This window comes from Hypanus sabinus, unplaced genomic scaffold (assembly GCF_030144855.1).
Source record: "Hypanus sabinus isolate sHypSab1 unplaced genomic scaffold, sHypSab1.hap1 scaffold_467, whole genome shotgun sequence".
Taxonomy (NCBI): domain Eukaryota; kingdom Metazoa; phylum Chordata; class Chondrichthyes; order Myliobatiformes; family Dasyatidae; genus Hypanus; species Hypanus sabinus.
Window position 1 is genome coordinate 104,421 of NW_026781338.1, and position 20,273 is coordinate 124,693.

Sequence of the window (20,273 nt, forward strand, 5' to 3'; positions counted from 1 at the left end):
TTGAACAGGTCAGGACTTTATTCCTTGGAATGTAGAAGAATTGTGAGAAGATTTGATGGAGGTGTACCACAATTATGAGGGTTATACATGGGGTAAATGGAAGCTTTTTCATTTTTCAAAACTGGCTTTTCCAACTGAGATTGGGTGGAGCGATAACCAGAGGCCATGGATTAAGAGTGAAAGGTGAAACATTAAGGCGAATATGAGGGGATACTTCTTTAAACATCGATCATCCAGGTGTGGAATGAGCAGACAACCTAACTGGTGCATGCGTGCTCAACTTCAAAATATAAGAGGATTGTATAGGTACCTGGATGGTAGGGGTATGGGAACAGACAGCTTAAGTAGATCATCACAAACTAGATGGAACAAAGGGCCTGTTTCTGTGTTGTACCTTTCTATGATTCTGTGACAAGAACATGAAATAATGCTATTATTCTTCTAAATCATTTTATCAGCTGTGCGGACCAACCATTCATCCCGGCAGGAAATCTTCAGAAAGCTTTAAACCTGTTGGAACTTTAAATTGACAGCAGGTAAAAGAAAATCCCAGCTGTATGTCAACAAAGTCTAATTCCGGGAGAGTGTTTCAGTTACTGTGGCGCCAGGAACCCATGCAGCTCAGTGGGAAATGGGGATAATACCAACTGAGAGAGTCAAACTGAGCCAGGTCACGAATTGGAGATGGCAGAAATGCCCCATTCTTATCGAGACAGGAAGGACATCAGACAGTTTGATGGTCATTCCAGATACCAGCACTGTGCCCAGTCAGGAGATGATTTCTCTGTCCAACTTGGGGTGAACCTCACTGTAACAGTGTGATGTCAGATCATACCTTGGAAACTAAAGTGATCTCATCTGAAATATTGTTCTACACCCATTGATGGATTTTGTAAATCTTTTTTTAGGTTAAAAGCGAGAAGGAATTTATCTCCAGGAATCTCAAACACGGCACGCCAATTTTGCTGTCTCGATCTAGATATTTATAAAGTGAAGTTGACCGTCCTTCCTGCTCAGACTGTGGGGAGGGATCAACTAGGTCATCTGACCAACTGGCACGCCCGTCATTTTACACAGGAGAAAGGCCGTTCACCTGCTCTCCCAGTGGGAATGGATTCACTCGGTCACCTCAATTGAAGTTACATCAGCAAATTCACGCTGGGCAAGAACATTCACCTGTTCTTTGTGTGAGAGGAGATTCAGTCTGTCATCCCACCTGTGGACAGAACAGTCCGTTTCCACCGGGCAGAGGCTGGTCATCTGCTGAATTTGTGGGGAGGGATTTACTCGGTCATCTCACCTAATGGCGCTCCAGCGAGTTCACACCGGGGAGCGGCCGTTCACCTGCTCGGACTGTGGGAAGGGATTTACACGGTCTTCCAGCCTACTGAGTCATCAGAGAATTCACACTGGGGAAAAGCCGTTCATCTGTTCGGTCTGTGGGAAGGGATTCACTCACTCATCCACCCTACTGAGTCATCAGCGTGTTCACACTGGGGAGAGGCCATTCACCTGCTCGGACTGCGGAAAGAGATTCACTCAGTCATCCAACCTACTGAGTCATCAGCGAGTTCACACTGGGGAGAAGCCGTTCACCTGCTCAGAATGTGGGAAGAGATTCACTCGTTCATCCGACCTACTCTGTCATCAGCGAGTTCACACTGGGGAGAGGCCGTTCACCTGCTCAGAATGTGGGAAGAGATTCACTCGTTCATCCCACCTACTGAGTCATCAGCGAGTTCACACTGGGGAGAGGCCGTTCACCTGCTCAGTCTGTGGGAAGAGATTCACTCAGTCATCCCACCTACGGAGTCATCAGCGAGTTCACTCTGTGGATAAGCCGTTCACCTGCTCCGTCTGTGGGAAGAGATTCACTCTATCATCCAACTTACTGGTTCATCATCGAGCTCACACTGGTGAGAAGCCGTTCACCTGCTCAGAATGTGGGAAGAGGTTCACTCTGTCATGCAACCTGCAGACACACCAGCGAGTTCACACTGGGGAGAGGCCATTCACCTGCTCAGTCTGTGGGAAAGGATTCACTCGGTTATCCCACCTACAGAGTCATCAGAGAACTCACACTGGGGAGAAGCCGTTCACCTGCTCGGTCTGTGGGAAGGGATTCACTCACTCATCCACCCGACTGAGTCATCAGCGAGTTCACACTGGGGAGAAGCCGTTCATTTGCTCCGTCTGTGGAAAGAGATTCACTAAGTCATCCAACTTACTGGTTCATCATCGAGCTCACAGTGGTGAGAAGTCGTTCATCTGCTAAGAATGTGGGAAGAGGTTCACTCTGTCATGCAACCTGCAGACACACCAGTGAGTTCACACTGGGGAGAGGCCATTCACCTGCTCAGTCTGTGGGAAAGGATTCACTCACTCATCCACCCGACTGAGTCATCAGCGAGTTCACACTGGGGAGAAGCCGTTCATTTGCTCCGTCTGTGGAAAGAGATTCACTAAGTCATCCAACTTACAGGTTCATCATCGAGCTCACAGTGGTGAGAAGTCGTTCATCTGCTAAGAATGTGGGAAAGGATTCATTCAGTCATCCCAACTACTGGCACAACAGTCAGGTCACACTAGGGAGTGGTCGTTGTTATGAATCCCTAGGTTTCGTTTGCTGTGGTCTGTTATTTTATGAGAGAGAGAGAGAGAGAGAGAGAGAGAGAGAGAGAGAGAGAGAGAGAGAGAGAGAGAGAGAGAGAGAGAGAGAGAGAGAGAGAGAGAGAGAGAGAGAGAGAGAGAGAGAGAGAGAGAGAGAGAGAGAGAGAGAGAGAGAGAGAGAGAGAGAGAGAGAGAGAGAGAGAGTCTGACTTGTAGCTTGTTTAAGTCGCTCGCAGCTTGATTAGTATTAACCGAGGACACAGACACTCAGAGTCAGACAGAAATGAAGGAGGATAAAATGGAACAGTCGAAACAAAGAAGCTTGTGGCCAAGGGTCACTATTTGTGATTTTCCTATGCCCACAAGGATGGGTTAATTATCGATTCAGTCTAATATACATCGAATGTGTGGATGTCACCTCGTTTGATCCATAGGAGCGGATCTGATTTGGGATATCCTGTGAAGACCACTGATGTGTTAACCCTTGCCTGGCTTTGGTGTGGTAATTCACTTGAAGACAAAACGCCTTGTGACAAGTCACTTTCCGTGATCATTTGTATGTGGATTTGGAATTACGATGGATAAAATCTACAGTGACTGTTCTCTCGTTTTACCACCATGGAACCTGTAGAATTCGACATAATTGCCTTCTCTCGACATTTACCCTGGATTACAAATATCTCTCACATCACCTATTCCATGAATGAACTAAACTTTCATACTTTACCATCTCAAGACTCCAAGCCTTGATTCCCCTAAACTCAATAGTTTGGGACTTACATTTACACACATATATACACATTACACTGTTAACTTTTATTTATCTTGCTCAAGTTGCTATATAGTAAGTAAATACTAATAAAGAAAGTATTTTTTACATACAATCCACACTCCAGTGTGAACTCTATTGCAGCTGGTTTGTTTCTAAAGTGTCATGGTTCGTAATAAAATCGGGGCCTGCATCCGAAATATGAACAAATTTGGGGCGTATTGATTGATTTATTATCGATTTCATTGGGGAAATCCCACTTGATTTATTTGTGTGTGGAAAATCAGCAGCGGACGCTGATAGGTTTGTGGAAGCGCCAACCTCTGAGGCATTGGAGGATGCCAGACGGATTGAGTTGTTCAGTATTGCTAAAAAGTTAAAACTTTTAAGGTGAAATTGACAATCAGGAGGGCACAGATGCAGAGAATAATAGCTGAACATTATGTATCTGAGGGTGTGTTTAAAGTGGAGGAGTTGGAGGTGTTTCCTGAAAGTAAACCTCGTGAGCTCCAGTACAAGTGAGAAAAATTAAAGATGGAAGCTACAGTAAGGCAGAGGCAATTTGAGGATAGAGAGGCAGAAAAACAGAGCGAGGAAGCAGAAAGACAGAGGCTGCCGAGCTGGAAAGGATAGAAAGATTGCAGTAAAGGTACTCTGGTGATAAGTTTGAGGCCAGTCGGGAAGTTAAATTGGTACCTGCGTTTGACGAGGCAGAGGTTGTTAAATACTTTCAGCGTTTTGAGAAGGTTGCTCAGAGTTTAAAGTGGCCAAGAGGGTTGGCCTATTCTCATTTCATTCATTTTTCAATCTTTTTATTGATTTTCCAATAAAAAATACAAATCAGAGGAAGTGTTAGGAATCAGATAACACAAAAGACGTATAAACAGCAAATAAAAGTATATATTGTGAAAATCAGATGTTTTTTTTTACTGTGTCATGTAACACCATGGTCCTGAAAAACGTTGTCTCATTTTCACTATGTACTGTACCAGCAGTTATGGTCGAAATGACAATAAAAGTGACTTGACGAAGTATAAAGTTACGCTGTTATAAATATAATCAAAAAACCACAACCCCTCTTAACAAGACAAAAAAAAATGGCCTAATCTCTTACAAAGTGTGATTAAGGGGGAGGATCGGCAAACCTATTCTGCTTTGATTGTTGATGAAGCAGCTGATTATGACAAAGTGAAACAGGTTGTGCTCAAAGCTTATGAGTTGGTCCCAGAATCCTACAGGCAAACGTTCATAAATTTGAGGAAATCTGTGAACCGGACTTATATGGAATTTGCTTATGAGAAGTTTGTGTGTATTACCCACTGGTGCACATGTAAAAATATAAATGATGATTTTAACAGCTTGAAAGAGTTGGTTTTAATTGATGAATTCTAAGGCTGCGTCCCTGATGACATACAGACGTATTTAGATGAAAAGGATGCTGCCACTTTGCAGGAGTCTGCTAGATTAGCAAATGTTTGCTTTAACCCACTAGGTCAAGTTTACCCAGAGTAAGAAAGCTGGACATATGATGGCTAATTGTTCCGTCCTGATGAAGAAAAAGGAACAGGAGGCAGTCCCAAATGCCTGTATTCAATATGTTGAAGCAGCTATGAACCCACAGGGTTCTGAACATTCTGTTGAGGCTCAGTTAAGGACTGAGTTCTGACCGAGATAAGAAGGGATTCGATCATTTTATGTCAGATGGGTTTGTATTAGTAAAGGAAGGGTCAACCCCGGTACCAGTGAAAATTCTTCCAGTTACTGGGGCTTCTCAGTCACTTATATTAGACAGCGTTCAAAAGTTTGGTGATGAGACTGACACTAGTGAGGTAAATCTTATTAAAGGCATTGGGGGCGGCATGGTTTCTGTGCCGTTGTACAAGGTAACTTTACAGTCAGGGTTGGTTTCGGGACCTGTTGAGATCGGATTATGCTCCAGTTTACCGGTGGAAGATGTTACTTTGCTGTTAGGGAATGACCTGGCAGATGGTAAAGTTGTTCCTGCAGTGCTGTTGACAACTAAGCCAACCACTGACGACCCACAGATGGATTTTAACATCTATCCTTCCTGCGCAGTAACTCGAGGTATGGCTAAAAAGTCTGCCGACGCAGACGGTTCTGTGCAGCATGATTCTGATACCCATGATAGCCAAAATCGGGATTCAGGTTATGATGACTTGACAGCGACTTTTCTGCCTTCATTGTTTCAACAGGATTCAGGTCGTAAGTCTGATGAGGAAGATTTATCCCTGTGTCGGAAGGAGTTTATAGCAGAACAGAACTGAGAACCTTAGATTGAAGCTTTAAAAGAAACAACTCTGTCAGATGATGAGATTAAGAAAGTGCCAGGAGGGTATTATCTCAAGGACGGAGTGTTAATGAGGAAGTGAGGGCCTCCTGCTATTCCAGCGAGTGAGGAATGGGCAATTGTTCACCAAGTTGTAGTTCCTGAAGCTTATAGGGCTGAAGTTTTAATGTGGCCCACAGTATGCCCTTAGGTCGCCCTTTTGGAGTGAATAAAACTGTAAACAGGATTATGAAATAATTCTCCTAATTCCTAATTTGAGGAAAGATGTTGTGACCTTTTGCAGAACTTGTCACATTTGTCAAGTTGTGTGTAAACCTAATCAGGTCACCCTGTGGCCCCACTGTGGTTTATATCTGCATTCAGGCGAAATTCAATAGACCGTATGTAATAGTCTCTCAAATTAATGTTGTGAATTATGTTATTAAAACACCCGACCGACGTAAACTAATACAGGTAGTACGCATAGATATGATAAAGCCTTATTTTGACAGGCAGGCACCATCTGTGAGTGTTGTTGTCAAAACATATGAATCTGGTAACCCTGAGAATGAAACAATCGACTCGTCTGAGAATTTTCACAAGCCAAACGTGGTCCCAGTAAGACTAATGAACACGGTTGTTCTGGAAAACATTGATAACAAGTTGGCTCAGCTGCAGCCGAAGCAACAACAACAGCTGAAGGAAGTAATCCTGATGTTTAAAGATTTATTTCACAATGTTCCCAAGCAAACCACAGTCGCAGTACATGATGTAGATATTGGTCAAGCCAAACCGATTAAACAACACCTATATTGCATGAACGTCGAAAAGTGTAAATTGGCTGAGCAAGGAATTGAATATATGCTGAAAAATAGTCCTTCAGCATCAGATTGGAGCTCACCCTGCGTTATTGTGCCCAAACCTGACGGTTGTGTTAGATTTTGCACTGATTATAGGAAGGTAAATGCAGTAACAAAAACAGATGCCTATCCTATTGCTAGGGTAGATGATTGCATCGATAAGGTTGGAATAGATAATTTCTTACAAAGATATATCTGTTGAAAGGGTATTGGTGTGTTCCATGGATGGACAGAGGTAGAGAAATTTCTGTATTTGCGACACCATCTGGTTTGTGTAAATACAGTGTTTTGACTTTTGGAAGGAAAAATTCTCCAGGAACATTCCAGAGAATGATTGATTCTGTAATTCGAGGGTTAGAACACACAGATGCCTATATTGATGACTTAGTCACAGGGAGTGACACTTGGGAAGAGCATATCTCTGCAGTAGAAAAGCTGTTTGACAGGCTTTCCCAGGCCAGCCTTACAGGTAACTTGGCTAAGAGTGAATTTGGCCATGCCACTGTGACCTGTCTTGGCTATTTTGTTGGTCAAAGCAAGTTGGCTCCTGTTGGGGCAAAAGTCCAGGCAATTTCTCAAGTTCCTATTCTGACTGCTAAAAAGGCTCTTAGAGGGTTTCTGGGAATGGATGGATATTATAGTAAGAACTTTGCAGCTCTCGCTCTTCCTCTGACTAATCTCCTGAAGTTATATATAAAAAGAAGGAGAAAACAATAACTCCATCTAATTCCGAAAAAAACCCACTAACTACAAAAAAGGAAAAACCAATCCATTAGGAATCTTTTACGTAGCTCTTAACTGGGTGTCCAATCAGCAATGAAAGAAGAATTCGTTGGAGTCTGGTGGTACTCTACTAAAGGTGCTTATTAATAAAAAAAATAAGCAAAAGCTTATCAATAATGCTAATATACATATAAAACAAGTTAGCAGCATTAAACCTAAAAGTGTAGGAATAATAATAATCAATAATAAACAAGCTCTATCGTTGTCTTGGGGTAAATAAATTGTCATAGAAAAGTATTAAGTTAATTTCAGTTCTTAAGTGCTGATGTAGTTATGGTTGTTATATTGTAATCGTGAGAGAGAGAGAGAGAGAGAGAGAGAGAGAGAGATGTCACAGCTACAGTCAGGCAAACCTTCCTTTGCTTTCTTAATCCGTCGTATCGGTGTGGTCATTCAGTTATGACCTCTCGGTCCTTCTGCTAGACCGTTCTTCTGTGGTGGACTCGTCACTCTGGCATGAGTGGACACACACACACAATTTCCCACCGGCCCTGCTTTAACACTGTGAGCTTTACTGACCGATCTCCTGTTTCGGTCTCTGAAGCCCCCACCATTCTTGTGGGTTCCAACACTCAATCATTGTTCACTGACGTGTCTGGAGGGCGTCACTCCAGACCTGTCTTTTATCCCTACTCACGGGGACTCAGCTATCCATCACTCCTGAATGACTGTGTCCATCAAATAAGGCCACTCCTTCAATCCACTGAGGAATGTTTATGAGCAAATTATTGTCCTAGCAGCGAAAGAGTAAATAATTCAAAAAGGAGTCACAATACGGTTAATCAGCAATTTCCACCTCTCTCTTATTTGTCGCCGATGTTCTTGCTTTTTCCGTCTCTCTTTCTCATGGTCAGCATAGCAACAGTAATAGTTCGTGGTTCTCAGGAGGGGGTTGTTAACTCTGTACCCCATTGTCCATCAGGTCTGTTCATCACTCATAGCAAATCAAACCCCCAAGCGATACGTTTGACCATCATCTAAATATAAATTAAATCATCAACCGCCATTTCATATTTATGAAAAAATAAAATTGGAAGGAAACCATATAAAGTAATTCAAATTAAATGATAATATTTGGCAAAAGAACCTCATCTTCTTTCAAAATCGAATCGAGGATCAGAAGTTCTACTTTTAATTTTTTCCAAGCTAAGACATAACATTCCTTGAGATAACCATTCAATTAATGTAGGGGAAGAAATATCTTTCCAGTTTAATAAAATAGCCCTTCTTGTCAGTAGTGTAACAAATGCAATTACATATTGATCTGAAGATGAAAAACCCTGAATATGATGTGGAACTATTCCAAAATTCCAAATAGAACAGTCAATCTATTAGGTTATAAATTAATTTTCAGAGCTTTAGAAATGGTAGAAAATAAAGATTTCCAAAACGATTTTAATGAAAACATGACCAAAACATATGTGACAAAGTAGCTACTTCAGTTATACATCTATCACAGCATTTATCTATACTAGGAAATATTTTCGATAGTCTCTCCTTTGTTAAATAATAACGGTGAACGATTTTAAATTGAACTAAACAATGGTTGGCACATATAGAAGAAGTATTTACGTTGTTCAAGACTCGAAGCCAATCTTCATTAACAAAGGTCATATTAAGTTCTCTCTCCCAATCTTGTTTAATCTTTAGTGATAGGTTCTCTTCTTGCAACAAAAATAAATTATAAATTCTGCTAATGGAACCTTTCACTAAGGGATTCAATTTCAAAATGGTATCCAACAAATCAGATTCTTGTAAATGTGGAAACTTAGGTAAAGATTGTTGTAAAAAATGTTTCACCTGAACATATTGCAAAAAATGTGTATGGGCGAGAGAAAGTTAACTCTTCAAAGGTCATCAATCGACCATCACAAAATAAATGTAAAAGAATGGATCCCTTTATTTTTCCATAGGAGAAAAATGGGTTCAGTTGTTGAAGGTTTAAATGAAAGGTTTCGATATAAAAACTATACAACGTAAATTGATTAAACTTTTTAAAATAATTACGAAAGTGAACCCAAATCCGTAGGGATAGTTTAATAACCGGGTTATGATTTAAATTTGGAATTTTAGAGAGCTGTAAAGGTAATGGAGCTCCTAAAATAAAAGTTAAATAAAATTGTTTAACAGCTTCTAATTCCAAATCATCCCATAATGATTTTTGGTTCTTATCAAGCCAATATAACCAAAAATATAATTGTGTAATATTCACAGCCCAATAATAGTCTTAAAATAGCAAGTGCAAGTCCACCATCTTTTTCAGATTTGTGTAAATGATACTTATTAATTCTTGCTCTCTTATTGTTCCAAATAAAGGAAGAAATAAGAGAGTCAATTTGATCGAAATTTGTTTTAGTTAAAAAGATAGGTATATTTTGGAAAATATATAAAATCAAAAGTTGTTTCATGGAGTCCATTAAAGGAACTACATTCGCTTTATAGAGATCTTTATATTTTTTAGTAATTATAATACCTAAATATCTAAATGTATTAACGATTCTAAAAGGAGTATCATCATATATACTAACAGGGACATTTAATGGAAACAATTCGCTTTTATTCGTTAAGTTTATATTCTGAAAATTTACCGAAATCTTTTAAGTGTTTCCAAACAATTAGGAATTGATTCCTCAAGATTTGAAATAAAAACCAAACGTTCATCTGCATAAAGAGAAATCTTATGTATGGTTCCATTCATAGAGATACCATCAATACTTTTAGCTTCACGTAGTGTTATAGCTAAAGGCTCCAATACAAGATTAAATAATAAAGGGGTTAATGTCTAGTGCCACGAGAAAGTGAGAAAAAAGAAGAGCTGCAGTTATTAGCAATGACAAGCTCAAGGACGGCTTCCTGTCTACAGTTACAAGCCAAATGAATGATAAAATGGAATAGGCCTCACAGTGTAACTCGACGTGACCCTGCAGCATATGTCTATCTGCACTGCACTTTCTGTGCAGCCATAATGCTTTGTTACAGTTATTGTTCTGTCGTATATCAGCTCAATGTACTGTTGTAATGTATCGATCTGTGTGGATGATACGTCAGGCAAGATTTTCACTGGAAGCTCAGTACATGATAAGAATAAACAAATTTCCCATTTTAATTGTGTGGAAATATTAGACAGACTGAGCTTCTGCTCTGGAACCTCAGAAGGAAACTGAACTGTTGTCATTTCTGTGGAATGCACATAAATGGAGAAGGCTTCAATCTCACATTACGATCTGCGGGAACTGGGATCAGGTGACCGGTGGTGGATCTCCCATATCAATATCAGAATCAGGTTTAATAGCACCGGCACATGTTATGAAATTCGTTGTCCCTACGGCAGCAGTAGAACCTAAATCATAACAATGGATTTTAACAATTGTGATTTAATATAAGAAATAAAAGTATTACATAGTTAAATGATATAAATGGTACAAAATGAAAAAAAAAGATGTAATAAACTATTTTAATTGTGTCGACTATTTGACTGACTGGGTTGCTACTTTGGAAATTGTGGAGTGAAGCTTAACTGAACTGTACACATTTATGAGAAGCTCAGATAAACAGAAAAGGCTTAATTCTCACATAAATGGGTCAGACAACCAGAAACATCGGCTGCACTTAGCAGGTAAACACAGTGGAATGAAACATGCTGAAAATATTGCAGAAAAAAACATATTCTCCACCACAACGAGAGGACATGACAGATCCGGATCACATTGCCTTGTTTGTACGGGCGAAAGATGAAGCTACCCGTACATGTAGAGCAGTGACCCGCAGATGCTGCAGATCTGCGGAAAAACGTGAGGAGGAAACTGGATCACGTGACCGGTTGGTCTCCCACCGCAGGCAGAGACTCCAGTTACCCACAACTCTGTGCCGCTCACACCTCCTCTCACCTTAAATGTATTAGACATTTCAACCCCCAGGAAAAATAAATCGTCTGTCCACTCTATCTATTCCTCTCGTAATCTTATAAACGTCCATCCAGTTTCACCCCAGCCTGCGCCGCTCTGGAGAAAACAGCGCAAGTTTGTCCAGCCTCTCGTTACAGTTCATGCCCTCTAATCCGGGCAGTATTCTGGTAAACCTCTTCTGCGCCCTCTCCAAAGCCCCGACATCCTTACGGGAATGGGGGCGACCAGAACTGTATGAAACACTCCAGATGTGGTCTAACTAGTTTTATAAAACTGTGTTAGGAACTGTAACGTTTTAGAAACGAACCAGCAGCAATAGAGTTCACACCGGAGTCTGGTTTTGATGTTAAAACCACTCTCTTTATTAGTATCTACTTACAAAATTGTAACTTAACGAAATAAAGGAATGTTACCAGTGTTATGTGTATATATGTGTAAATATAACTCCCAGACTATCCAGCCTGAGGGAACAAAGCTCAGAGTCTTGAGATGGTAAAGTAGGAAAGTTCAGTAATCCACGGAATAAATGATGGAACAGAGATATTTGTAATCCAGGGTGAAACGTACAGAAAAGGCCGTTATATCAAAATAACCGTCGACGAAGTTCTTATCCGTTGAATCCGTCACATACGAGTTATCAGCGAAAGTGACCTGTCACAGGAATACCGTCTTCCAGAGGTTGCCACAAAACATGCCCAGGCAAGGGTTAACACAAGATATTCCACAATCCACTCCTATGGATTATACGAAGTGACAGCCACACACGTTCGTTGAGGTTCCGTGTACCGAATATCAACCCACTCTTGTGGGCATAGGAGAGTTCCAAGCCTCGGCTGCGCCTAACTGAAGCGATCAGCTTTTCCAGTCTCCCTCTCTCTCTTTAGACTGGCCGACTGCCTGTCTGCAGATCGCTCTCTCTCTCTCTCTCTCTCTCTCTCTCTCTCTCTCTCTTTAGACTGGCGACTGCCTGTCTGCAGTTCGCTCTCTCTCTCTCTTATGGTTCAGCCCACAGTCTGCGCTGTCAGCCTGTGACTGACGTCATAGCCCCGCCTCCTCACGCCGCCGCTCTTAAAGAAACAGTCACAGTACGACCGCAGGCTCGGAACAGCCGCAACACAACTTCCCGACTTTTGAACTCAATGCTTCAAATAATAAAGACAACCATGACATTTGCCTTCTTAACCACTCGATCAATCTGTGCAGTCTTTTTCAGGGAGCGATGAACTTGGAGTCTAAGATCCCTCTGATCATCAACACTGTTCAGGGTTTTGCATTTAACAGTGTACTGTCGCATACATTCGACCTACCGAGCTGCCAAGATGATCATCACTAATCAAATCTCACTGAGATTTCTCAGGACCTGTTGAATTTATTGCCAAGTGCAATAAGGTACAGGGACAGTGAAACACTGACTTGTGGCAGCATCACAGGCAAGTACATTCAGATAACACACGGAACACAAATTATACGATTCTCTGTCAGTAACAATCTATAAATATGTTTTATGTCATTAACAATATACAAAACACATTGTATCATGATCAATACCAAAATGTGTATTTGTGTCGATAACAGACTTGGAAATGTTGAATTTGGTCCCTGTCTCCATTCCTCCTGTAATCCACAGCCAGCTCCTTTGTTTTTGTCACAATGAGGGAGAGGTTGTTTTCTTGACACCACTGTGTCGGGGTGATGACTTCTTCTCTGTCGGCTGCCTCGTTATTATTTGAGATCAGGCCAGTCAGTGTAGTGTCGTCAGCAAATTTAGTTAGCAGATTGGAGCTGTGGGTGCAACAGAAGTCATGGGTGTACAGAGAGTAAAGGAGGGGGCAAGGACACACCGCGGTGGGGTATGTGTGCTGAGGGTCAGAGAGACAGAGGTGAGGGAGCCCACTCTTACCACCTGCCGGCGACCTGACAGGAAGTCCAGGATCGAGCTACACAAGGCAGGGTGCAGGCCGTGGTCTCTGAGCTTCTTGTCGATACTTCAGGGCTTCGTACGGGCTACTGCTCTGCCCATGACTGCAAGGAACTGCAGAGAACATCAGAGAAACAAGCCTCCCCTCCATGGACTCTTCCTACACTTCCCCTGCCTCGGAGAACCAGGCCACGTACTCAAAGACCCTCACAACCTGGACATTCTTGCTGCAAACCCGCTCCCCCATCGGGGAGGAGATACAAAAGCCTTAAAGCGCGAACCACCCGGCTCAAGGATGGCTTCCTGTCTGTGGTTATAAGCCAAATGAATGATAAAATGGACTCGACCTCACAATGTAACTCGACGTGACCCTGCACCATATGTCTATCTGCACTGCACTTTCTCTGCAGCCATAATGCTTTGTCGCAGTTATTGTTTTGTCGTTTTCATTTTTTTTTCATTTGTAGAATTTTTTTTTATTGGTACAGAATCTTCTACAGCTACAAAATGATACAAAACTTCAATAGATTAATATGTATACAATTAATAAAACTGAAAAAACTGATCGTAAAATATAAAATTGGAAATATATATATGTATGGGGGAAAAAGAACCCCATCTAACTTGGTAAAAAACCCACTAACTACATGAGAAACACACATTTGACCATCAATCATCATTTAAGTATGAAAATAAGAAAAATCAACCACCATTTCAGATTTATATAAAAAATAAAATTGGAAGGAAATCATATAGTGTAATTCAATTTAAAAGATAATATTTGGCAAAAGAACCCCATCTTTTCTCAAAATCGAATCGAGGATCCAAAGTTCTACTTCTATTTTTTTCCAAACTAAGGCATAACATTCCTTGAGAAAATCATTCAGTTAATGTAGGGGAAGAAATATCTTTCCAGTTTAATAAAATAGCCCTTCTTGTCAGTAGCGTAACAAATGCAATTACATGTTGATCTGAAGGTGAAATACCCTGAATATGATGTGGAGCTATTCCAAATCGACCAGTCATTCTATTAGGTTGTATATTAATTTTCAGAGCTTTAGAAATTGTAGAAAATAAAGATTTTCAAATCGATTTTAATGAATAATATGAGCAGAACATATGTGACAAAGTAGCTACTTCAGTTTCACATCTATCACTGCATTTGTCTATAGTAGGAAATGTGCTGTCTTTACGACAGTTATTTAGTTTATAATATTTTCGCTTAGTAATTCATTCAATAGTATTTTCTAGTTAGAATTAGAAGTGTTTAAAGTATATTCATTGCATGTAAAATATATCGGCATGCGATGACGTCACATCCGGTTTCGCCGCGTCTTGTGGGAAAACACCGGTTTGAAATTAGCGCGAGGGTGGGGGCTTTCCACGAGGCTCACCTGAGCACAAGCAGTTTTGCAGGCATGAGAAATCACAGTGAGAGCAACGCTGTAAGTTAATAGATAATCGATATATTGAACTAAGATGTTAATGCTGATCCTGTTAGAGGTAACGACGGTAGATAATGTTTATGCTTTCGTTAGTTAAAGAGTCGCGGATAGTTTGCATGGAAGTGTATTTAAAGTAGTCAATGGAGCAGGTAAACTCTCCCTGTATACTGCACCTTAGTGTAATGTAGTTATAGTCACCTTTGCAAGTATTTACACTTGAAATGTGATATTAAGTAAGGAACAAATACTGTATCAATCTTGTATTGTTTTATCAACAGTTTTCACCATATGTTAATGTGAAGAGTGAACAGTAAATGGTTAATCTTACTGCGATCTGGTTTGCATTGGCTGTGGTTTATCCGGACGTTAAATTCGGCGTTTCGTTACACCCGAAGGAGAACGTGACAGTGAAAAAGCGGCATTATCAGGTGTTTCAAGTGCTGCAATGTCAGCTCAATCCAGCATCAAGTCGACGCCGCCCAGCGACAAGGGCAGTAAACCGACATCAAGTAAGCCCACCCAGGCGTTATCAGGTGTTCCAAGTGCTGCAATGTCAGCTCGATCCGGGATCAAGTCGATGGCGCCCAGCGACAAGGGCAGTAGAACGACATCAAGTAAGTCCACACAGGCAAGAGCCAAGGCAGAAGCCGCCAAGGTGCGACTGCATTACGCCAAACAAGAGGCAGTTTTGAAAATGAAACTGGCCACCAGAGAAGCCGAAATCCAGAAAGAAGGGGCTGCCAGAGAAGCCGAAATCCAGAAAGAAAGGGCCACCAGAGAAGCCGAAATCCAAAGAGAAGAGGCTGCCAGAGAAGCCGAAATCCAGAAAGAAAGGGCCGCCAGAGAAGCCGAAATCCAGAAAGAAAGGGCCGCCCGAGAAGCCGAAATCCAGTTGGAAATGGCAAAAATATCGACAGAGTTGCAAGTGCTGCAGCTAGAAAGAGAAGAAGCTGCTGCCATGGCGGAAGCAAAGTACATAGAAGAAGCTGAAGGGTCGCGTGATCTGACCGCAGCAAGATCTACTTTAGAAAGGACCAGACTGGAACGCACAAGCGACTATGTACAATATCAAATAGACAGGCAGGCTCGTCTCCCCTCTCCATACCTATTCGATAACTTCCCCAGCTACGAGGAAGAGAATTTACCCTCGCGGCCCCGCGATGAAGTCAAGAATGAAAGAGCTGACAACCGATATACTTTGACACCAAAGTTACAAAGTTCGATGCGAAGAGACGCGGAGGTTGAATCCAGGATGGCAAATTCCATGAGAAACGTGCGTTCTCAGTCATATGGGCGCCAACGTACTTCTCCAGCCCGCATGCCGCTTGCAGCCGATCCCACGCTGCAGTATTTAGCACGACGGGATCTCGTCACTTCGGGACTGTACCAGTTTGACGATAAACCCGAAAATTACCGTGCTTGGCTCTCCACATTCACCAACGTGATTGACGGGGTCCAGCTCAGTGCAACCCAAAGGTTGGACCTTATGGCGAAATGGCTGGGGAAAGAATCACGCGACCAGGTGAGACGCATGCGTTCAGTGTACATCAACAAACCTGAGCTAGCCTTAAGCGAAGCGTGGGAGAGACTTTGGGAGAGATATGGGTCCCCCGACATTATTGAAGGGGCGCTATATCGACGTCTGGAAAACTTTCCTAAGGTGTCAGCCAAAGATCACTTTAAGTTAAGAGAATTCGGAGATTTACTCATGGAGATCCAAGGCGCCAAAGAAGATGGCTATTCAGCTGGTCTAGTATTCCTAGATACTCCATCCGGGATTAGACCAATTGTGGACAAACTTCCATTTGGGCTGCAGGACAAGTGGCTGACTGTTGCCTCAGAGTACAAGGAAGACCACGATGGTCGATTTCCTCCCTTTGAGCTCCTCACTAGGTTTGTGTGCAAGGAGGCGAAGAGGCGAAACGACCCTAGCCTTGTAGGTCCAGGAAGCAGTTCGATTTACACCAAGCCAGGCAGATCCGTTTCGAATGTTTTCAACATTGATAAACCCGTGTCAGTGCTCAAGACCGAAGCCCTTACAACTAACAACGACCCTGGCAAGTATTGTCCATTGCATAACAAACCTCACCCCCTGAAAGCATGCAGAATGTTTAGGGAAAAACCCCTTGAAGAGAGGACGGCTCTTCTCAAGGAGAAAAGAATATGTTTTAGATGCTGTTCCTCAACCTCTCACCTCGCCAGAGAGTGTACGATCGCCGTGAAGTGTCCGGAATGTGGCAGCCCAGATCACGTCGAGGCCATGCATCCCGACCTGTCACCACAAACCGAGAGCGCTCCTTCACCCCCACAACAGGACGGCGGGGAGGGAGAGGCTCACTCTAGGTCAATAGCTGTCAGCACGAACTGTACAGAAGTTTGCGGTCAAGCTCAGTCAAGTCGTTCTTGTTCCAAGATCAGCCTCACTAAGGTGTACCCTAAAGGAGCCAAAGACAAGGCCATCAAAGCCTATGTGATTCTGGACGATCAGAGCAATCGTTCACTAGTCAGTCCAGAGTTCTTTAAATTGTTCAACATTGAGAGTGAGCGGTTCCCATACTACCTCAAAACTTGCTCAGGCAACATGAAAACCCAAGGAAGGAAGGCAGAAGGCATCCAGATCGAGTCCCTGGATGGTAAAGTCGTCATCTGTCTCCCTCCGCTCTTAGAGTGCAATGAAATCATGAATAACCGCGCTGGGATCCCGACACCAAGTGCGGTGCTACACCAGCCGCATCTCCACCACATCGCCAAACACATCCCAGAACTGGATCCGAAAGCGGAGATACTCCTGCTATTAGGAAGAGATGTTATCCAGGTACACAAGGTTAGGCAGCAGATCAATGGACCACTCAACGCCCCCTTCGCGCAACGTCTGGATCTGGGCTGGGTGGTGATAGGAGAGGTGTGTCTCGGTGACGTACACAAACCGATGGTTAACACACTCAAGACCAATGTGCTAGAGAGTGGCCGCCATTCAATCTTTCGACCCTGCCCGAGTGTCCCGTGCATCAAGGAAGCACAACAAGGCGTTAACAAGCGCGAGGCAAGCGACGAGTCGCTGGGCCAGTCAGTCTTCGCTCTAACGAAGTATGACAACAAACTTGCACAATCAGCTCAAGATACCATTTCTTTAAAAACCAAAGACACCAAGGTCTTCAGAGATGAAGCAAATAATGGGGTTGCCCCATTGCCAATCAGAGAACCACGCCAGCGCTCACCAGATAACAAAGAGCAGGCAGTCAAACGGTTCACGTCCTTACGGAAAACCCGGAAAAGGAAACCTGAGATGCAGCAACGCACCCGATTGGCCCACGAGGTACTGTGCACCCTAATGGCAGAGGTCACAGCCATTATAAACGCACAATCATTCCTACCTGTGTCTTCTGACCCAGAAAACCCCTTTATACTTTCGCCATCAACGCTCCTTACGCAGAAGGCAGGGGCACCTCCTCCACCAGGAGACTTCTCAGACAAGGATTTGTACACAAAGCAATGGAGACAAGTCCAGGCTCTGGCAAATCAGTTCTGGCCTCGCTGGAGACAAAAATATCTACCTTTGTTGCAACAGAGACAAAAGTGGACAGAACCCCACAGGAATCTGGCCAACGGCCAGAATCACTGTTACATTCCCTAGCGGGGATGGACATGTCAGGAAGATCGAATTGAAGACTACCGACCAAGGCGATGTGAAACTTTACCAAAGGCCAGTTACAGAAGTTATTCTACTTCTACCCAATGACTGATTAAGAGACTAAGTTTGTACTCTGCTCATTGTGACCTTACGAAGGTCAAGCGGGGAGTGTGCTGTCTTTACGACAGTTATTTAGTTTATAATATTTTCGCTTAGTAATTCATTCAATAGTATTTTCTAGTTAGAATTAGAAGTGTTTAAAGTATATTCATTGCATGTAAAATATATCGGCATGCGATGACGTCACATCCGGTTTCGCCGCGTCTTGTGGGAAAACACCGGTTTGAAATTAGCGCGAGGGTGGGGGCTTTCCACGAGGCTCACCTGAGCACAAGCAGTTTTGCAGGCATGAGAAATCACAGTGAGAGCAACGCTGTAAGTTAATAGATAATCGATATATTGAACTAAGATGTTAATGCTGATCCTGTTAGAGGTAACGACGGTAGATAATGTTTATGCTTTCGTTAGTTAAAGAGTCGCGGATAGTTTGCATGGAAGTGTATTTAAAGTAGTCAATGGAGCAGGTAAACTCTCCCTGTATACTGCACCTTAGTGTAATGTAGTTATAGTCACCTTTGCAAGTATTTACACTTGAAATGTGATATTAAGTAAGGAACAAATACTGTATCAATCTTGTATTGTTTTATCAACAGTTTTCACCATATGTTAATGTGAAGAGTGAACAGTAAATGGTTAATCTTACTGCGATCTGGTTTGCATTGGCTGTGGTTTATCCGGACGTTAAATTCGGCGTTTCGTTACACCCGAAGGAGAACGTTACAGGAAATATTCTAGATATTCTCTCCTTTCTTAAATAATAACGGGGAACAATTTTAAATTGAATTAAACAATGGTTGGCACATAAAGAAGATGAATTTACGTTTTTCAAAAGTCGAAGCTAATCTTCATTAACAAGGGTCATTTTAAGCTCTCTCTCCCAATCTTGTTTAATCATTAGTGATAGTTTCTCTTTTCGTAACAAAAATAAATTATAAATTCTGTTAATGGAACCTTTCACTAAGGGATTCAATTTCAAAATGGTTTCCAACAAATCAGATTCTTGTAAATATGGAAACTCAGGTAAACATTGTTGTAAAAAATGTTTCACCTGAACAGATTGCAAAAAATGTGTATGGGCGAGAGAAAATTTGTTAATTAACGCTTCAAAGGTCATCAATCGACCACCACAAAATAAATCTGTAAAAGAATGGATCCCTTTATTTTTCCATAGGAGAAAAATGGGGTCAGTTGTTGAAGGTTTAAAAGAAAAGTTTCGATGCAAAAAACTAGACAACTTAAATTGTTTAAAATTCTAAAAATTTACGGATCTGAACCCAAATCCGTAGGGATTGTTTAATAACCGGGAAAAGATTTAAATTTGGAACTTTAGAGAGCTGTAAAGGTAATGGAGCTCCTAAAATTGAAGTTAAATAAAATTGTTTAACAGCTTTTAATTCCAAATCAACCCATAATGATTTTTGTTTCTTATCAAGCCAATATAACCAAACACATAATTGTCTAACTTTCACAGCTCAATAATAGTCTTAAATTAGGAAGTGCAATTTCACCGTTCGTTTTAGATTTTTCTAAGTGATACTTATTAAATCTTGGTCTCTTTTTGTTCCAAATAAAGGAAGAAATTAGAGAGTCAATTTGATCGAAAAAATTTTTAGTTAAAAAGATAGGTATATTTTGGAAAATATATAAAAATCTAGGTAAAATCATCATTTTCACAGCACGAACACGACCTATTAAAGAAAAAGTAAGTGGATAGCATCGAGAAAATAGTTATTTCCTGGCGTCCATTAAAGGAACTATATTCGCTTTATAGAGATGTTTACATTTTTTAGTAATTAACAATTCTAAAAGGAATATCATTATATATACTAAAAGGGACATTTAAAAGAAACAATTCACTTTTATTCAAGTTAAGTTTATATCCTGAAAATTTAGCGAAATCTTTAAGTGTTTCCAAAAGATTAGGAATTGATTCCTCAAGATCTAA

At 41.6% G+C, this 20,273-nt stretch overlaps 2 protein-coding genes across 2 annotated transcripts; both read left to right on the plus strand.

Moving 5' to 3' along the window:
- Positions 1-1,144: 1,144 nt before the first annotated feature.
- Positions 1,145-2,436, plus strand: LOC132389051 (oocyte zinc finger protein XlCOF6-like). Its single transcript, XM_059961463.1, has one exon. The coding sequence runs from the start codon at positions 1,304-1,306 to the stop codon at positions 2,273-2,275; it is 972 nt and encodes a 323-aa protein (XP_059817446.1). The 5' UTR covers positions 1,145-1,303; the 3' UTR covers positions 2,276-2,436.
- Positions 2,437-14,469: 12,033 nt separating this feature from the next.
- On the plus strand, positions 14,470-18,349 carry LOC132389043 (uncharacterized). Its single transcript, XM_059961451.1, has 2 exons — positions 14,470-14,577; positions 14,856-18,349. The coding sequence occupies exon 2, from the start codon at positions 15,023-15,025 to the stop codon at positions 18,209-18,211; it is 3,189 nt and encodes a 1,062-aa protein (XP_059817434.1). The 5' UTR covers positions 14,470-14,577; positions 14,856-15,022; the 3' UTR covers positions 18,212-18,349.
- The last annotated feature ends 1,924 nt before the right edge of the window (positions 18,350-20,273 follow it).

Coding starts and splice junctions, on each gene's coding strand:
- LOC132389043 (XM_059961451.1), top strand. CDS start 15,023: ATGTCAGCTCAATCCAGCATCAAGTCGACGCCGCCCAGCGACAAGGGC.
- LOC132389051 (XM_059961463.1), top strand. CDS start 1,304: ATGGCGCTCCAGCGAGTTCACACCGGGGAGCGGCCGTTCACCTGCTCG.